This window comes from Ahaetulla prasina, chromosome 2 (genome assembly GCF_028640845.1).
Source record: "Ahaetulla prasina isolate Xishuangbanna chromosome 2, ASM2864084v1, whole genome shotgun sequence".
Lineage (NCBI taxonomy): Eukaryota > Metazoa > Chordata > Lepidosauria > Squamata > Colubridae > Ahaetulla > Ahaetulla prasina.
The window spans coordinates 283,109,902-283,127,179 of NC_080540.1; the positions used below are offsets into that span (position 1 = coordinate 283,109,902).

The window sequence follows — 17,278 nt, forward strand, 5'->3', positions numbered from 1 at the left end:
TTTTGCCAAACTAGACCTGGCTCAAGCATACCAACAACTAATGAAACGGCTGAAGCACAGACGATTGTCACACACCGGGGCGCATTTAAATGCACTCGACTTCAGTTCGGAGTTAGTGTAGCCCCCGGGTTGTTCCAAAACCTAATGGAACGGCTCCTACAAGGTCTTCCGGGAGTAGTTCCATATTTCGACGATGTACTGGTATCAGCAGAAAACTTGGAAGAATTAGGGGTCAAATTGCGGAAGATTTTGGGCATTTTCAGGTCTGCGGGGCTTAAGGTTAAACTCAATAAATGCCAGATAGGAGTTGAATCTGTAGAATTCTTGGGTTACCGGATAGATAAGGAAGGCATCCACCCAACTGAGAGCAAAGTGCAAGCCATTAGAAAGGCTCCAACCCCAAAAAACAAAACAGAATTACAAGCATTTTGGGGGCTTGTAAACTTCTATGCGGTATTTTTATAAAATAAGGCAACGGTAGCCGAACCGCTACATAAACTGCTAGCGAAAAAATCTGTTTGGACTTGGGGCAGGGTTGAGGCTAAGGCGTTTGAAGGCGTTAAAAATCTTTTGTCCAGCAATAGCCTTTTAATTCAGTACAATGGGACGTTGCCACTAGTACTAGTTTGTGATGCATCACCCTATGGGGTAGGGGCTGTCCTAAGCCACAGGTTACCAAATGGTTCAGAAGCCCCTATCGCATATTTTTCCCGCACAATGTCCGCAGCGGAAAGGAACTATAGCCAACTAGACCGGGAAGCCCTGGCTATAGTCTCTGGGGTTAAAAAATTCCACGAGTACCTGTTTGGGCGGCAATTTGAAATAGTCACAAATCACAGACCTTTATTGGGACTCTTGGCGGGGGACCGTCCAACACCGGTTGCATTATCACCCAGGCTGACCCGTTGGACTATTTTCCTGGCAGCATATTCGTACCAACTGTCTCACCGACCGGGCAAGGATTTGGGACATGCGGACGCTTTAAGTAGATGCCCGTTGCCAGAGACTATTGAAGACCCGACCCCAGGGACGCCTGTCTTGTTAAACTGACTCTTTGGACTCTGGCCCAGTCACATCCACGGAAGTGACTAGGGCATCTTACAAAGATATTATTGTGAGAACTGTGATCAGTTGGGTGCAGAGGGGATGGCCCGCTGCACCGGGGGATCATTTCAAAGAGTTTACAAAGAAGCGTTCGGAACTGTCGGTACAAGGGGGTTGTCTGTTATGGGGGGATAGAGTGGTTATTCCGGAGAAATTACGAGGGCATGTGTTGGAGCTATTGCATGTGGGCCACCCAGGGATTGTGAGGATGAAAAGCCTAGCGAGAAGTTATGTGTGGTGGCCACAAATGGATAAAGATATTAGCGACCGGGTAGGGAAATGCCAAGCTTGTCAGGAATCAAGGCCACTACCCCCAACAGCCCCCATCAGGGAATGGGAGAAACCCCAGGGTCCTTGGTCCAGGATCCACATAGATTTTGCCAGGCCGTTCCATGGACAGACCTTCTTAATTGTGGTAGATGCCTACTCGAAGTGGTTAGAAATTTTACTCATGAAAACCACAATAGCGGAAGCCGTAATCACAGTCTTGAGGCATCTTTTTGTGACACACGGGTTGCCCGACACTCTAGTGTCCGATAACGGCACACAATTCACGGCCACCCAGTTTGAGAGGTAGTTGGCAGGAGAGGGCATCTGACATGTCCTCTCGGCACCTTTCCACCTGGCGACGAACGGACTTGCAGAACGTTTCGTACGCCGTGCCAAGGAAGCGCTATCTAGAATTAGCCCAGGAGATTGGCAATCCAAAATTGATACCTTCCTGGCAGTCCAACATAGAACTCCCTGTGTGACCACCGGCCGCAGCCCATCGGAGTTATTAATGGGTAGAAGACTCCAGTGCCCCTAGATCGGTTAAACCCAACATACTCCCCTGATGGGTACCAAAGCACGAAGGGAAAAACCAGAACAATGACAACAGGTGACCCGATATGGGCACATAACTATAGTGAGGGGCCAGCGTGGCTAAGGGGAACAATTGTAGGAGTGACGGGCCCAAAGTCATACTTAGTGGACATGGGGGATGGCAGAGTGTGGAGACACCACATAGATCAATTACGAAAAAGAATACAAAACGATCCAGAAACCAAACAGCCAGACCCTGACTACCAAATACTTGAACCAACAGCTAGCTCAACCCTGAGGCGATCGGAGGACTTAGCTGAGCCTGAAGAAGTCCAGCGACGCCAACCGGTTCCTCCAGAGGACAGCAGGGACGACTCTGCAAATAATCCAGGGCCGGAGGGCCCAGAGGAGGAGCTGGGAGGAACAAACAGTCCCTCCGACCAGCTCGACTCACTCCCAGGGAATGAATTGCGCAGGTCAGAAAGAGTTAGGAGACGCCCTGTCTACCTGCGTGACTACGTGGAGAAATAACATGCAAATATTATGTAAATATGGTAAAATGTGTTCTGGGAGGGGAGGAGTGTAATGTATTTGAATTTTAGGAGGGAAATTTGAGCGGGAAAATGCACATTGCTAATTGGCTGATGCCTCAGCCAAATTACTATTTAAAGAGGGGTTTTTGCCTGTTGGTTTTCGCTGGGATCACAATAAACTAAAGAGCTGTTGTCACTTGTATCGTCTCCTGCCTCATCATTGCCCGAACTTAACAGGAAATATCCAATTAGATACTGAGAACGTTTCTGTAGCAGGAGTGTTGGTTGAAGTAACCGAACAACTACAGAAGATACTCAAGCTGGGAGAATGGTGGGAATATGCAATTTATTTCATTACCGAGGTATGAAAATGTGTCTATGAAGATTCTCAGAGTTATCCGGGTCATGGTTATCCCAAAGATGCTTTTTCAAAAGGCAACTGGATTTTCTTTGTATTTACTTGAAGATGTTTCACTTCTCATCCAAGAAGCTTCATTTTCATTCTTCGGAACTTGTCTTCAAGGAAAAACAAAAAAAGTCCAACTGCCTTTCGGAAAAGAACTTTTGGGGTATGGAAGTATGGTAACTGTAAAGTTGCACAAGTAATCTTCTAAAAGCAAAGTGTACCCAACCTAAAAGCGGAAGCATCACCAGCAAACGCACCAAGGCCAAAATGACAAGTGGTGTGAGGTGATGCCACCATGCAAATGCTACACCTGCCCACTTGCCTCCCAACATTCAATGCAAGTGTTTTCTTCATGACATCATGTATGTTTTGTCACTTGCTTTGTTTTGTCACCATCCAGCCCTGACAGTCTGAAAGACTGATATTCCTGACAACAAAGGGAAAAGAAAAAGAAGAGAAATTTTGAATAAGAGAGAAGGAGAATGATATAGATTTGGCTGGATAAAAATATTATTACCGTCGACTCTTCACCCCCAGTGACCGTGGAAGAACGAAGTCTTCTAGATGGGCCACTCGGCTGTTAAATAATAATAATTGTTATAGTTAAGGGATGATCAATACATAATTTGAAATAATGGCATCTTGATAAACATTTTCATCTTCATTTTATACCAGAGAACAGCAGAAAGGTCAATATATACATATATGCTTTTAGCCACATCATTCTATTGTCTATTACATACTAGCCCTTACTAAATATGTAGAAACTACAAATCATAGAATTCCTTGCCACCATAGTGGATGGGTCTGTATCTGTGTGTGTGTGTGTGTGTGTGTGTGTGTGTGTGTGTGTGTGTGTATAAGTTCAAACCCCCACTAGCAGTTAAAAAGGAAGAAACAGCTGCAATCACACTTTGCTCCCAGAAGCACGAAGCTGAAGCCTGAAGATGACAAATGAGACTTCGTCGAAACGTCGCCAAGACACTTCCAATTTTACGCGGGAGAAAACCCGAATAACCAAAGACCTACATACAAATACCCGCGAAAATCTCAGAAAACACATACATATGTGTGTGTGTGTGTGTGTGTGTTTTCTGAGGTTTTCGCGGGTGTTTGTATGTAGGTCTTTGGTTATTCGGGTTTTCTCCCGTGTGTGTATATATATATATATTTATATATATATAAATAGGCACCAGAAAAGAGAAGGCAATGTGTCCATGATCACGATTTTTTTCTCCCCTGCAGAGGATACCAAGACAGTACCTACAACAGGAGTATGAACAATTAAATGAAGCAAGTTGGATTTGGCCACAGCAAATGCAAAGATTTCAGTAGAGTGGAAGCTGAAAAAGAAGCTGAGCGTGATGATTTTCCCAGAAAAAAATCATAATAGAACACAGAAGAACAGGAGGAAAAAAAACCTTAGCTGCTAAAAGGAGAAAAATGCAGTGCAGGTTTTTGATTTTTTTTTTACTGTTTGATCACATATACAGGAATCCCAGATTAAAATAATGAAGAGTAATATTCTTGCCCGTGAAATCTGCCACAGGTTAGTATGAAATTTGTACTCCCAGAAAAAAAAAATCCTTGTGGGAACAAGATAGAGTAACTGAACAAAGCATGTTGCAGTATAATTTTCATGTGGATTTAAGTGAGAGAAGACATATTGAGGACTACAGCAAAGCATCCAAGCCAGAGAGCTAATTTAGAATTACCCGAGACCGATGTGTAACAGAGAATTATTCAAGTTTGCACAGAAAGAGGAATGCATAAGTATTTGTTTGATCCATATCTGATGTGAACCAGCCTTATCTTTTCTATCTAGGACAACATCTGTTCCACTTCAAATGTTGGACTGCAACATATAGCAGCCCAATTAGCACTGAACCACAATAAACAGGTTCAATGAGGTTGAGATTCAAATCATGTTGAAGTGGCTCACAGAATTATTGATATTTTGCATTGTACCTGTGAACTCCAAAGTTACCAAAAGCATATAAAATACGTATTTCAGGATAAAATACACATAGCAGTGACTATTTCTTGATGAAATACTTTCAAAATACGTACACTGAAATTTCATATTTTCATCTTTTCTTTTTTAGAAAATAACTAGAGTGGAAAAACACTTTTTCAAGGGTGACATACACATTTTAAATGTATCTCTAAATAAAAAGGAAACAGGAGAGCATGGATTTGAAAATGGATTGATACATAAATGATGACAGCAAGCTGCTCAGTTGGGCTTATTTGTAGAAGAAGAGCAAACAGAGCTAGTGGGCAGAGTTAAACATTTCATTAGCTAAGTGTCCTTACATTGCCACAAATGATTCAAGTCCAGCCTCTCTTAAATTCCATTGACCTTATCAGGCACCAATTTAGTACTGAACTTCAATTGACCAGATTCTTGTGTATAATCTTGAATAAAGCTTCTGTCCTCCCACCTGCAATTACTGCAGGTTCGAGCCCGGCCCAAGGTTGACTCAGCCTTCCATCCTTTATAAGGTAGGTAAAATGAGGACCCAGATTGTTGGGGGGGCAATAAGTTGACTTTGTAAATATATACAAATAGAATGAGACTATTGCCCTATACATTGTAAGCCGCCCTGAGTCTTCGGAGAAGGGCGGGGTATAAATGTAAACAAAAACAAAAAAAACCAACAAAAAAAACCCCGCCTCACTTGCTTTTCTCCTACCATTCCCAGATATGGTTCCTCCTAGTAAGCAAGAAGTTAATTTATTTTGTGTTTTCAAAATCAACTTGATGGGTAGGCATCAGTGTTGGGTTGCTACCGGTTGGGGTAGCGGCGGCAGGAGGCTCCACCCACCCACCCAGATGTCATCAAAAATGCTCTGCGCATACGCAGAAATTTCTGTGCATACGCAGAACCACTGCACACTCCCAATAGTGAACCGGTAGCGCCAGTAGTGGGATTTGAAACCCACTACTGATTGGCATGTCTAAAATATGATTATGTGGCCTGGGGGGTGGAATTACCCCCAAAATAAAGTGGTGTATCTCCAACCTCAGGTGAAATAAAGCACAATCAATGGTGTTCATTTTAGAAGGAGAAAACGAAAGGAAAATTCAAATAAATCAACAATTTAAAACAATTCTTTAAATAGGAGAAAAAAAAATCCCAACTCCGGTATTATGGAATTAAGAGATGGGAAGGCCAGGAAAAAAACCTGGAAAAATTGGGGAAAAAACAGTTTTTTCCTAATTATTTTTCCAAACAGCTTTGGGGGGACAAACAGAAAAAAACCCATTTTCTTTTTATTTTTCACTATTATTCCACTCTGTGTGGAATACATAAAATTAAAAAACAACAACTTTTTAGATGGTTGATAGGCTTTATAAAGTTTGACAGAAAAACTCTTTAGAAATGCTCTTTCTGCCTCTCTACAAATTCCCTTATCCATCTCCCTTTTCCTTATAAAGCTCTCTTGAGTTCCCCTCTCTAAAAGACTCCTACATTTCTATCTTTGCAGAAATGGCTGCAAACCACATTAAAATCACTAATTCAGAAGTGATTTCTGGTTTTTAATTGAAATGGCCTTCATTCACAGAAACGAACCCACCGCTGACCTTCTTTCCATTTGGAAGATAAGCTTGAACGGTACTGGTTTGTACTTGGCTCATTTTTCTGACCAATTTTTTTAGACCGGACTGGTCTAATTGTGAAGGTGTTATTGTGAAGAAAAGTACAAAGTCACCACCAGGAGTGGGAGCTCAACTCATGGGCAACAAGTTTTGGTACACATGGAAATACATGTATGGTTATTGTAAATAATCACCATCCAAATGGAAAAAAAAAACACCAGCATTAAATTTCAAGGATGGTAGAGATCCTCTGAGCCTATGTAGCAAAGTGATGAAACTACCATCACAAAAAAGATTTCTCCAGCTGGTAGAAAGAATTTTTTTGCAATGCATTTATTGAAGTTAACTAGTCTTTCGATTAACCTCTCTTTCCCAGAACTGAGTGTTGATACCCATAGCAAAAAATCAACAACCCTCCTATGCAGCCAAAAATATTTTAACACAAAGGCATTCCTGAAATTTGCCGAACAAACAAACAAAAACAAGAGCCAAGAAACATCTACTTACCAGTGATAAATGGGACTGTTCAGCAACAGCATCAGTTACACTGCAAGATCGCAACCTTGCAGAGGGATCTCTTTGCTGGAATAAAAAAAAAATGTTTTATATACATTGTGGCTTCCATTTTTCCCTGGCATCCTATGGCTACTTTAGTTTTCATTCAGCCACTTGATAAGTTTACCTTTCTTCCAGCCAATTAATTTACCCTGCTTTCGCTCGATTTGATTGCCAGAAAACTTACTTTCCATTTCATGAACAAAACCTTGAATTCAATTTTAAATGCCAGAAATATATAAATTATTAATTTATATGGTATATAAATTAATATAGTATTTGGAAGGAGCAAGAGTGGACAAGAAGATTATGGTACCCTTACTAGAAATTTAATTTCCACAATTCTGGGCGGACTTTTGATAGAACAAAATAAATAAGGTGGAAAGCTATTCATGACTGAAAGAAAAAAAATATTATTTCGTGAACATTCACTGTCTCCCATCTTCAATGATTCCATTGAAGGGCCTCTGTGGCTCAGACTGCTAAGACAATCTGTTATTAACAGCAGCTGCTTGCAATTACTGCAGGTTCAAGTCCCACCAGGCCCAAGGTTGACTCAGCCTTCCATCCTTTATAAGGTAGGTAAAATGAGGACCCAGATTTTTGGGGGCAATAAGTTGACTTTGTATATAATATACAAATGGATGAAGACTATTGCTTGACATAGTGTAAGCCACCCTGAGTCTTCGGAGAAGGGTGGGATATAAATGCAAATAATAATAATAATAATAATAATAATAATAATAATAATAATTATAATTATAATTATAATTATAATTATAATTATAATTATAATTATAATTATAATTATTATTATTATTATTTACGGTATTATTTGTGGAACAACTGAACAATCTTCAGTATGGATGGTACAGAGAAATAACTTAAAATCTTATGAAGCATCTTGCAAGATTATGAAGATTATTACAAGATTGGTGAAAAATATTTGTTGTGGTCCGTCAGCAGACTACAGAGCTGGCAACAGAGTCAGACAGCGATGAGGCTGAGGTAAGGCCAGGGCCATCAGAAAGTGAGGTGCGGACTCCATAGCCTCCAGAGACTGATAGTAGTGAGGCAGAGAAACAGGAAGAGCCTATTCCTAATGCACACATGAGAAGAGCTGCTAGAAGGCAAGAGCAGCTCAAGCAGAGAGGACAACTCGGGAGTAGGGCCAAGAGATGATTGGCCCCTCCCATAAGGCTTAAAACAGACCAGCACCAGTGTTTGACCTTTGCCAGAGAACAACGTTGTAGCTGCTACTTTGTCTTCTGCTTCATCTACGTCTTTGTTTTTGTGGCTTCTGGACGTTTGCCAGGAAGGGCCTTTGGCAGTTTGCCTAATTGGACTAAGGTTTGTGAGGTAACTGAGGAATTTGTGTTGGGAGGCATTTGTTTCACTTTCAGTTGAATGAGGCTGGGAATGAAGTAATTCCCAGCTGTTCGAATAAAGTTTGTTTGTTTTTCCATGGATTAAGTTTATTACTACCTACTTGGACCTGGGTCACAACAATATTTGCCAATTTACAAAAAGTAACTTAAAATATGTTTCCATGCCAGATGTGTTTCCGTACTAGTAGCAGCAGTCCTCCTATTTTTCATAGTGGAACACTTAAATTATGCATCAAATAAATTCATTTACAAAGGAACAGTTCTCAGAACAATAAAGATAGTCCTCAACTTATGATCACGATGGAACCCAAAATTTCTAAGGAAAACAGTTGTTCTTAATGAAAGATCTTTGTAGGAAAAAGGATTTTCTTAGGAAAAAGTCTTCATGGAATACACAGATTTTTTTTTCATATCAATAGGAGTTTCATATCAATGCAACATTAACAAAATTAAAGTGGACATTTAGGAACGTCAACTTTATTTTGATAGATTTCAGTTGAAAAATTCGTATTACTGGAAAACTAAATGAAATAGATCATGGGTAAAAGTGGATTTGTTTTTAACTCTCCATTAGATGGAACTATTATAAATCTATAATCACAGCTATCATTAGAAGCTTGGTTTTATTCCATTTATTTCCATTTCACTACTCAAATGCAAGGATAAATTTGCTCTACTTAATGTTTATCAAAGAAAGAACAAATTCCAATGTGGTTCATATTAAGTCTATTTATCTTCATCTTCATAAATCATTTGAATAGTAGCATGTTCGTTATTTTTTAATCGTAGGGAACATTAATTTTACATAAAGAATTTACATCTGGAAAGTCTTAAAACTTTGGTACTAGGATTTAGGAGAGGAAACTTAATGGAACTAACAATGCTTAAGAATTCCTTTTTAAAGAACAAAAACAACAAATCATAAAAAAATTATTTTGAAATGACTGGAGTAGACTAATAATTTACTGGCAGCATAATTTCCCCATCATACTGCATCATATTCATTTATATCATTTTAGACTGAAATCATAAGCAAGTTTTGGTGGTAATGTCCAAAATTTTTGATTAAAAGTTGAAGAAACAGAGAAAATTTCACAAAATGTTTTTAAAGAGAATCCTGCAGTAAGATAGCTGTTTGAATTTTGTAAAGTACACATAACAGAGCAAAACTGGAATACTTCCTAAAAGTACACAAAATGAAGAAACAAATTAAATGTAGATTATTAATAGTTAGATTTGTTTTTGTGAAGGACTGGACAAGGAAAGCACAACATTGGCTCAATGGTAATCCACAATTTGGAAATGGCACTGAAGAAAGAATTACCTCAACAATTTTTGTTTAAGAGATCCTCTAATAAAGATCAGGCTTACTCATATATGGACACTATTTAGTATTGATATTAATACAAGTTTTCCTGATAGATTTATGCCCATCAACTCAAACATCACATAGGGTAATATTTTTATTCTCCTCAACTGTATTTGTTTTAACATTTTATACTCCTTTCTAAATATAATTTTTCTGCTTCATTATGGATTGCGCATTTTTGTTCTTTCATAATATTTAATTTTGTAGAATCATTTGTTTAGGTTTTTTTCCCATTCTAGTTTTGGAAAAAAAATATTTTCCACACTTTGGTTTCTTATTACATTACTTAAATGGTAAAAGAGCAAGGAGATGTGCTGTCCCGTTAAATGTATAAATAACAATTTTCTGTAAAACAACCACTGATTAAAACTTGTTGTCTATTGTTTATAATTAAAACATCCTAGTGTAATTCGTACACTCACTGGTGTAATATTCATCCCAGCCCATTAATGCAATTGCTGAGTTGAGAAAGCAGGCAAAACTATCTTATGCATTAATATAACTATCCCAATACACAGGTGTTAGTATAAATTTTCAGTTGTATGCCACATTTATATATGAAAATAAATTGTTAAAATTATGAATGAAGACAAATCTACATGTCCCAGGATAATGTTGCAGGATCCAATCTGGGTGGGTTGGTCAACGAGAGCAGAGGTTTATCTAAAGAAGTTCCTTGAGGATGGAGAAGTTCAGCATGAATTTGAAAGCTTGGAAGACTAAGCCTCTAGTCCCTGTGACCGATCCAGATTGGATTCTGTTAAAATTACTATATGAACACCTAAAATAAAAATTTTAAAAAAGGAAAAAAAAACTCCATCTGCTGTTTGTTTATTTACTTATCTCAATGAAGCATTCAGAGAACTTCTGTACTTTGTTTATCAAGTTCGCTGAAGCTATGCGTAAGAATAAAAACTCTTCCAAATGAAATCACAATACACATTTCATAGCATAAATATTGTTACTCAGTTATGGTCTTTACTCAAAAGTAGGCTCACTGAATTTGGATCAAAATTGCTTTGACTTATTTGCTCAGTTCAGTGTTTTGCAACCTTGACAGATTTAAGATGTACAGACTTCAACTCCCATGATTGGCTGGGGAATTCTGGGAGTTGAAGACCATACATCTTAAAGTTGCCAAGATTGAGAAACACTGGCTTAGTTAAATCACTGTCAGAGTGCCAAGTAACACCCCCAACAAAAGGAGTCTCCGAGGCTTGAGTTTCCTCAAAGTTCCATTTTATTAGGGATGTCATATTGGCACATCTGGGAAAACCCGAATCTGAAATCTTCCACCCAATTTCACCCATCTGAAATTTTCCCCACCCAAAGGAAAGTTCAAGTCCCTGCCCAGCACCCACATGTCCATCACATGGTCCAATCAAAGCATCATCCCAACTGGAGATACCTCCCAGTTCCAACCCTTCAGGTACAGAGCAAGATGTCCTTGACTCTCTGAGAAAGGAATGTTATTATGACTATATATCACCCTTGCTCTATACAACCCCCCCTCCCAGTTTCCCACAGTAGTAAATGTGGCAGTCCTGAAGCTCCAAGGCAAAAGATGGCTTCCAGGTCTGACGATCACTGAATTCTGTGGAAATTGCCCTCAGGGTAAGTATGCTTTGCATCATAATTGTAGTGCACTGAAGAATGGTCTAATAATTTCAATTAATTAAGAGGAACAAACATACACCCTTGTAGCCTGAAGCACCATGTCCATACAATATTACCAGTTGTGTTGACTCTGAGATAAGTTCTACAAATCAGAATGAGCATGTTCGAAGAATAGTAAAAGGAATGTTCAAGTCTCTTACAATCATAGAAGAGAGTTGTTCCCCATTTGAATCAGGAGTGATCTGAAGTCTTCTATTCAATTCCTCAGAGAACTCCTGAGGGCTGGTCCGAGAGACAGGGGAAGCAGGAGGAGGGGGCAAGGACAGGCTTAAGGAATCACTTGTGTTCACTTCTTCAGAAATGGTTTCCCAAGGCTGAGAAAAAGAAAAGGCATCAACAATGAATATACCAATCTTCTCTACAATTTGCATGGCTATCAATTAAACCTAAACATCAATTATGTACCTTTAAGACTTAGAACACAATTAACCTCTGACAATCAACTTTGACTGTAGTATACTTTGAGCATTATGTAAGACATTGTTTCTCAACCTTTGCAACCTTAAGATACAGTGTATGGCCTTCAACTCCCAGAATTCCCCAATCAGTATGCATGCTCACCGGGGAATTCTTGGAGTTGAAGTCCTAACATTTTAAAGTTGTAAAGTTTGAACAACACAGGGAGAAAAAAAATAAAACTGGCAAGTTGCAAAAAGCAGGATTCTTACAAAGGATGAAAAGTTGTAGTCCTCCATAAATAGGAGTCAAACCATAGATAGGAATCAAGGAAACTATGAGAGGTTTATTTGTGTATTTATTTATTCAATTTATCTGTGACCCACGTCAACCACAAGGTGACTCTGGGTGGCTTACAATGTTAAGAAGAATAAAACATGGCAACTGTTGTGGTCCGCCAGCAGCCTGCGGAGCTGGCAATGGAGTTGGACAGCAATGAGGCTGGGGAAGGCCCAGATGAGGGCTCTGCGTCGGAGGCTGAGGTGGGGCCAGGGCCATCGGGAAGTGAGGTGCGGACTCCAGAGCCTCCAGAGACTGATAGTAGTGAGGCAGAGGAACAGGAGGAGCCTGTTCCTAATGCACACATGAGAAGGGCTGCCAGAAGGCAAGAGTAGCTCAAGCAAAGAGGACAACTCGGGAGTAGGGCCAAGAGATGATTGGCCCCTCCCATAAGGCTTAAAACAGACCAGCAACGGCGTTTGGGCTTTGGTGAAAAACAACGTTGGTAGTTTTGTCTTCTTTCATTTATTTTTGTATCGGTGTCTTCTGAATATTTGTCAAGAAAGGCCTTTGGCAGTCTGCCTAATTGGACCAAGGTTGGTTATAGGAGTGAGGAATTTGTGTTGGGAGGAATTTGATTTAATTTAGTTGAACTACGCTGAGAATGAAATAATTCTCAGCTGTTCGAATAAAGTTTCTTTGTTTTTTCACCGACTGAGTTTCCTACTACCTACTTGGGCCTGGGTCCAAGTAATTGTTGTCCAATAACAACAATATGTATACAACAGGAACAAACACTATTAAAATATGAATTATCAACTATAAATAAAACGAAAAGATGGAAGGGAGTAGGCCAAGCAGGGAAGGAGGTGGGATCTGTTATTAATCAATTAACACCTCCAGCATGATGTTCCCCCAATGGAGCCAGGTCTTCAGGATCTTGTGGAAGTCCAACAAGTAGGGGCAAAACCTGAGAAGGCTCTTATCCTTCAGGTTGTCTTCCCCCTCCCCCTTTTATGTTTATGTCCTAAAATGTGGATCACTGAAGTATTTATATTTCCGAGGAGAGGAGGATAAGATGTGACCTAGAAAATACACACTTCAATGGCTATTAAACTTATAGAAATTTAAATTTAAATTTAAAATTAAAATTAAATTTAAACTTATAGAATTTATTCCTTTAGCAGAGTCTATTCAGAAACTCAATCCCGTTGTTCAGGTAGTTTACTGTCGCAAACATAGCACTACTTTTCTACAGGACTTTGGGTTGGGAATGACATGTAATCTGCTGGTAGGGGACACGGATTTGTGATTTAATGTTTTATTGCACTTTATCTCTGATAGCTTTTTATTAAGTGATTTTAGCAACTTTAGGCCTTTTATGTTGTTGATACGTGAACTTCCTGGATTCGTTTTAGAATACAGTGGGATTTGCAAATTGCAATCGATTAATGAATTCAATTTTTGTTCTTAGCCCAAGTAGCATTAATAATTAGAAAAAGATGACATGAGAGCAATCATTTACATTATTTTAACATGTCTGTTCTTTAACTCTCCTTATTTGTGTATTTCAATCCTACCTTTGGTACAAATTTCATTTGAAAACCTGTAAGTCCAAACTAAGCCATTTTAAAGGGTCATTTTGGCTTACTGTACTTTTTGGAGTATAAGACGCACTCCCCCCCCCCAAAAGAGGATGGAAATGTTGGTGCATCTTATATACTGAATATAGTCATTTTTGGCCTCCTGAAACCCTGCCCCGCTCGTCCCATTTTTGCCAAAAACAGGGCCATTTTTCGCAAAAACAGGATGCGCAGAGAGTTTGGAAGGTCTCCAGAGTGCTCCTGGGGGCCGGGGTGGGGGGTTTCTTGTTTTTCTCTTTGAAAACTTCATGTGTCTTATACTCTGGTGCATTTTATAGTCCGAAAAATACGGTAAGTCATGAGAAATCAGGGTGGTACAGAAATTTTAACAAGGGAATAAATAAAGAAATGAGTACATTCAGTTGGGCAAACCTATGAAAGGATCCATTTCAAACCCTGCCCGTACCTCAGGGACATCACCAGTGTCCAGGGGCTCAGGGTCCAAATCCTCACTAATGTGTCTCCTTGATCGAAACCTTCGGTGGGCAGCCTCTTGATTTATCTGCCTGATGTTATTGTCAGATTCAGAAGCCACATCCCTGAAATGTCAACGGTTGGTGAAAGAGGCATGAGTCAGAGAAGGGAGAAAAACATCATTAGCTGAAATACTTCTAAGTTAAGACAAGCACACACACACACACATTTAGCTATTAAAATGTCAGAGCCTCTCAAATCTATGCTGCATCTGATACTTATTAATAATGGGAGACAAATGATAAATTATTTCTTCAAAATCTCTGGCAACTCAAATTAAATAATGATCAGTTTGTCCTTCAAAGCAAATAAAAGCTTGTAGTCTCAAGCTGTTAGCTTGATTAAGGGCAAATTTCAATAACCAAAGCAGCAGCAATTAAGAACGAGGTCCAATGTCCAAGCTGATACAGCACACGTGATGCCGTGTATAATTTAAGCTCATCCTTTTGCCTTTTTGCTACAATTGTATTTGTTGTGCATCCTCTTTAATTCAAGAGAAGCTCATCTCATGCTCCATTGCTTTTTTTTTCTCTTTGATTTTTTTTTTTTTGAAGAAAATTGGTTTTAGTGAATGTTTCAACTTACTACATCTTTAATAATAGTTCGGTTCTGCATGTGACATAGAATCTCATGAACAATTTTTCTGGGAATTTCTCACTCTCCTCCAAGATTTATTGGATAAGTGGATGGTTGGGTGGCAATAGGAAACAATAGATGGTTAAAAAATACAACCCTACAGTCACAAAGACATATTTGTGTACTGAATGATCACAATTATTTCATATAAATTAAATTTGGACACAGTAAATTTTATATATTATAGCAATAACAATAGCACTTAAGATTTATATACCGCTTAATAGTGCTTTAACAGTCCTCTCTAAGTGATTTACAGAGTCAGCATATTGTTCCCAACAATCCGGGTCCTCATTTTACCCACCTTGGAAGGTTGGGAGGCTGAGTCAACCTTGAGCCGTGAGATTTGAACTGCCGAACCGCAGCTAGCAGTCAGCTGAAGTAGCCTGCAGTGCTGCACTCTAACCACTGCGCCACCTCGGCTCTTTTAATTTTTCCCAACTGAATAAATAAAAAAACCCATAATTTTGAAAAGGATCCATAGATTACTGTCAGGCAACATGTTGTCTATGCATATATTTCTCAGTTTGGTTCCTGGCATTCCCAATTAGAGTTCACACAGAAAAACTATATAAAAGCACCACTGGTATAAAACATCATTCTCAGAATAGTCAGAGCTCAAGAAAAGTCCACAATTCCTTCTCTATTCTGCCTGGTCTGACTGTACCAAGAATACTGTATCCAATTCTGGGCACTATAATTTAGGGAAGATGCTCTCAAAATAGAGGGTTTCCAGAGGAGAGGAACCAAGATGATAGGGGCCTTTGGAAAAAGAAAACATATGATATATGTCTAGAGATCTTGAGTGTCTTTAGCCGAAGAAGACTGTAAGGAGACATGGCAGTTGTCCTTAAGCTTCTGAAAGGCTTTCATGTTAGAAGACGGGGCAAAATTGTTCAAATTTATTTCAGAAGACAGGAAAAAGAAGCAGTGAATTTCAATTAGAAGGAAGGAATTTTGGTTGAAGATCCATGAAAAATTCTATTGACAATGGCTATTTAGCAATGGAACAGTGTACTTAAGAAATTGATGGATTCTCTTTCTTACAGAGACTGGATGGTGAGTGGCAGTCATTTGGAGTAGATGCAAGGGTGGGCTGCTGGGGGTTTGCAGGGGTTCGGAAGAACCTCTAGCTAAGATTCTGTGCAGTTCGGAGAACCCCCAAATCCCACTCCTGGCTGGCCCCGTTCACCCTTCCCGTTCCCTCCCAGGAGTCCCCATGTGGCCTGTTTTGTATGCAGGGTGTGCCCGGAGACTCAGAGAAGGTTAAAAACAGGCCTACCAGAAGTTTTTGCCCTCCCAGAGACTCAAGGAAAGCCTCGGGAGCCCGGGGAAGGCAAAAACACCTCCCACACACACCATGGTGCAGGAGGCTAATTGGCCACGCCCACCATGGCCACGTCCATCCAGCAACCAGGCAGAAAACCCCTTGCTAAAATTTTTGAACCCCATTTTGAGTAGATGATAACCAAGGTCTCTTCCAACCTTCACTTTTTATAATTCTAGAATTTCCAATGCGATACCTCATAAATATTTGTGACTACAATTTTCATTATACCAGCTAGTATGGTCAATGAGTAGGAATATTGGAAGTTGTAGGTGAAAAGACACTCTATTGTGGAAAGCTGGAACAGATCATATTGGGATCAAGGGAACAAAGGTATCTTTAAACTAACTTGTCTGTTCAAATACTTTTACCATTAAGTATATTTCATATTATAATTCTTGTATTTGGTTTAACACTTCTATGTTTCAATTGCTATCGATGCCACAATCTTGAATTTAATAAATCAACTTCCCCTGCCATACTGAACAACTATTTTAATAATTTGGGTAAACAATATTTCTATCTAGATTATTTCTACAACTGTACATTATAGGGACCAATGAAGATCAAACATAAACAAGCTGAAAAAAAATCAAATGGCATAATGAGTCAGATTCAAAGGATAAGCAAAACACTTTTCCTGAAATACCTCTATCATAGTAGACCAAAGCAAACCAGCAAACCATTTGCTTGTAAAAAAAACAACTGATATATAAAATATAGCCAGTCTCAGAAAGCAGGTATACTACATGATTGAGAGTTAAATTTTATATGTGAAGAATTTGTGAGTTAGAGGCTAATGAGCTAGGTTTTCTTGCCTGCCTCATAATAGTCATTTGCCCTTCCAAAAGAATTTCCAGAATTCTCTTTGATCCTGTCCATCCATTTGCTTCTAGTTCTTCAATCTCTACTTGATTAGTATCAGCCTTTAGATGTTCAAAGGGCCCTGTCAAGGCATGCAAATCATGAATCGCTTGAGAATAAATCTCATGTCCAAAGAATGGGCTGGTTAATAATCACTATTTCATCGCTGCTTCAATCACTAAAAAGAATCAGAAACTGGAGGCTACTGAGTTCCCTCTC

The 17,278-nt window shown here is 39.2% G+C and overlaps 1 protein-coding gene across 8 annotated transcripts in view; it reads right to left on the bottom strand.

Annotated features, from left to right (window-relative positions):
• Positions 1 to 17,278, bottom strand: part of NEDD4L (NEDD4 like E3 ubiquitin protein ligase) — a 356,456-nt gene that overhangs the window by 65,330 nt on the left and 273,848 nt on the right. For 5 of the 8 annotated variants that reach the window (XM_058170485.1, XM_058170487.1, XM_058170486.1 and 2 more), the window contains 4 exons: positions 14,165 to 14,297; positions 11,581 to 11,754; positions 6,959 to 7,033; positions 3,365 to 3,424 (listed from right to left, as the gene is read on the bottom strand). In XM_058170485.1, coding sequence (XP_058026468.1) covers positions 3,365 to 3,424; positions 6,959 to 7,033; positions 11,581 to 11,754; positions 14,165 to 14,297 — 442 coding nt within the window. The remainder of the gene's footprint in view (positions 1 to 3,364; positions 3,425 to 6,958; positions 7,034 to 11,580; positions 11,755 to 14,164; positions 14,298 to 17,278) is intronic. The other 3 variants (XM_058170484.1, XM_058170483.1, XM_058170480.1) reach the window with 1 other exon arrangement.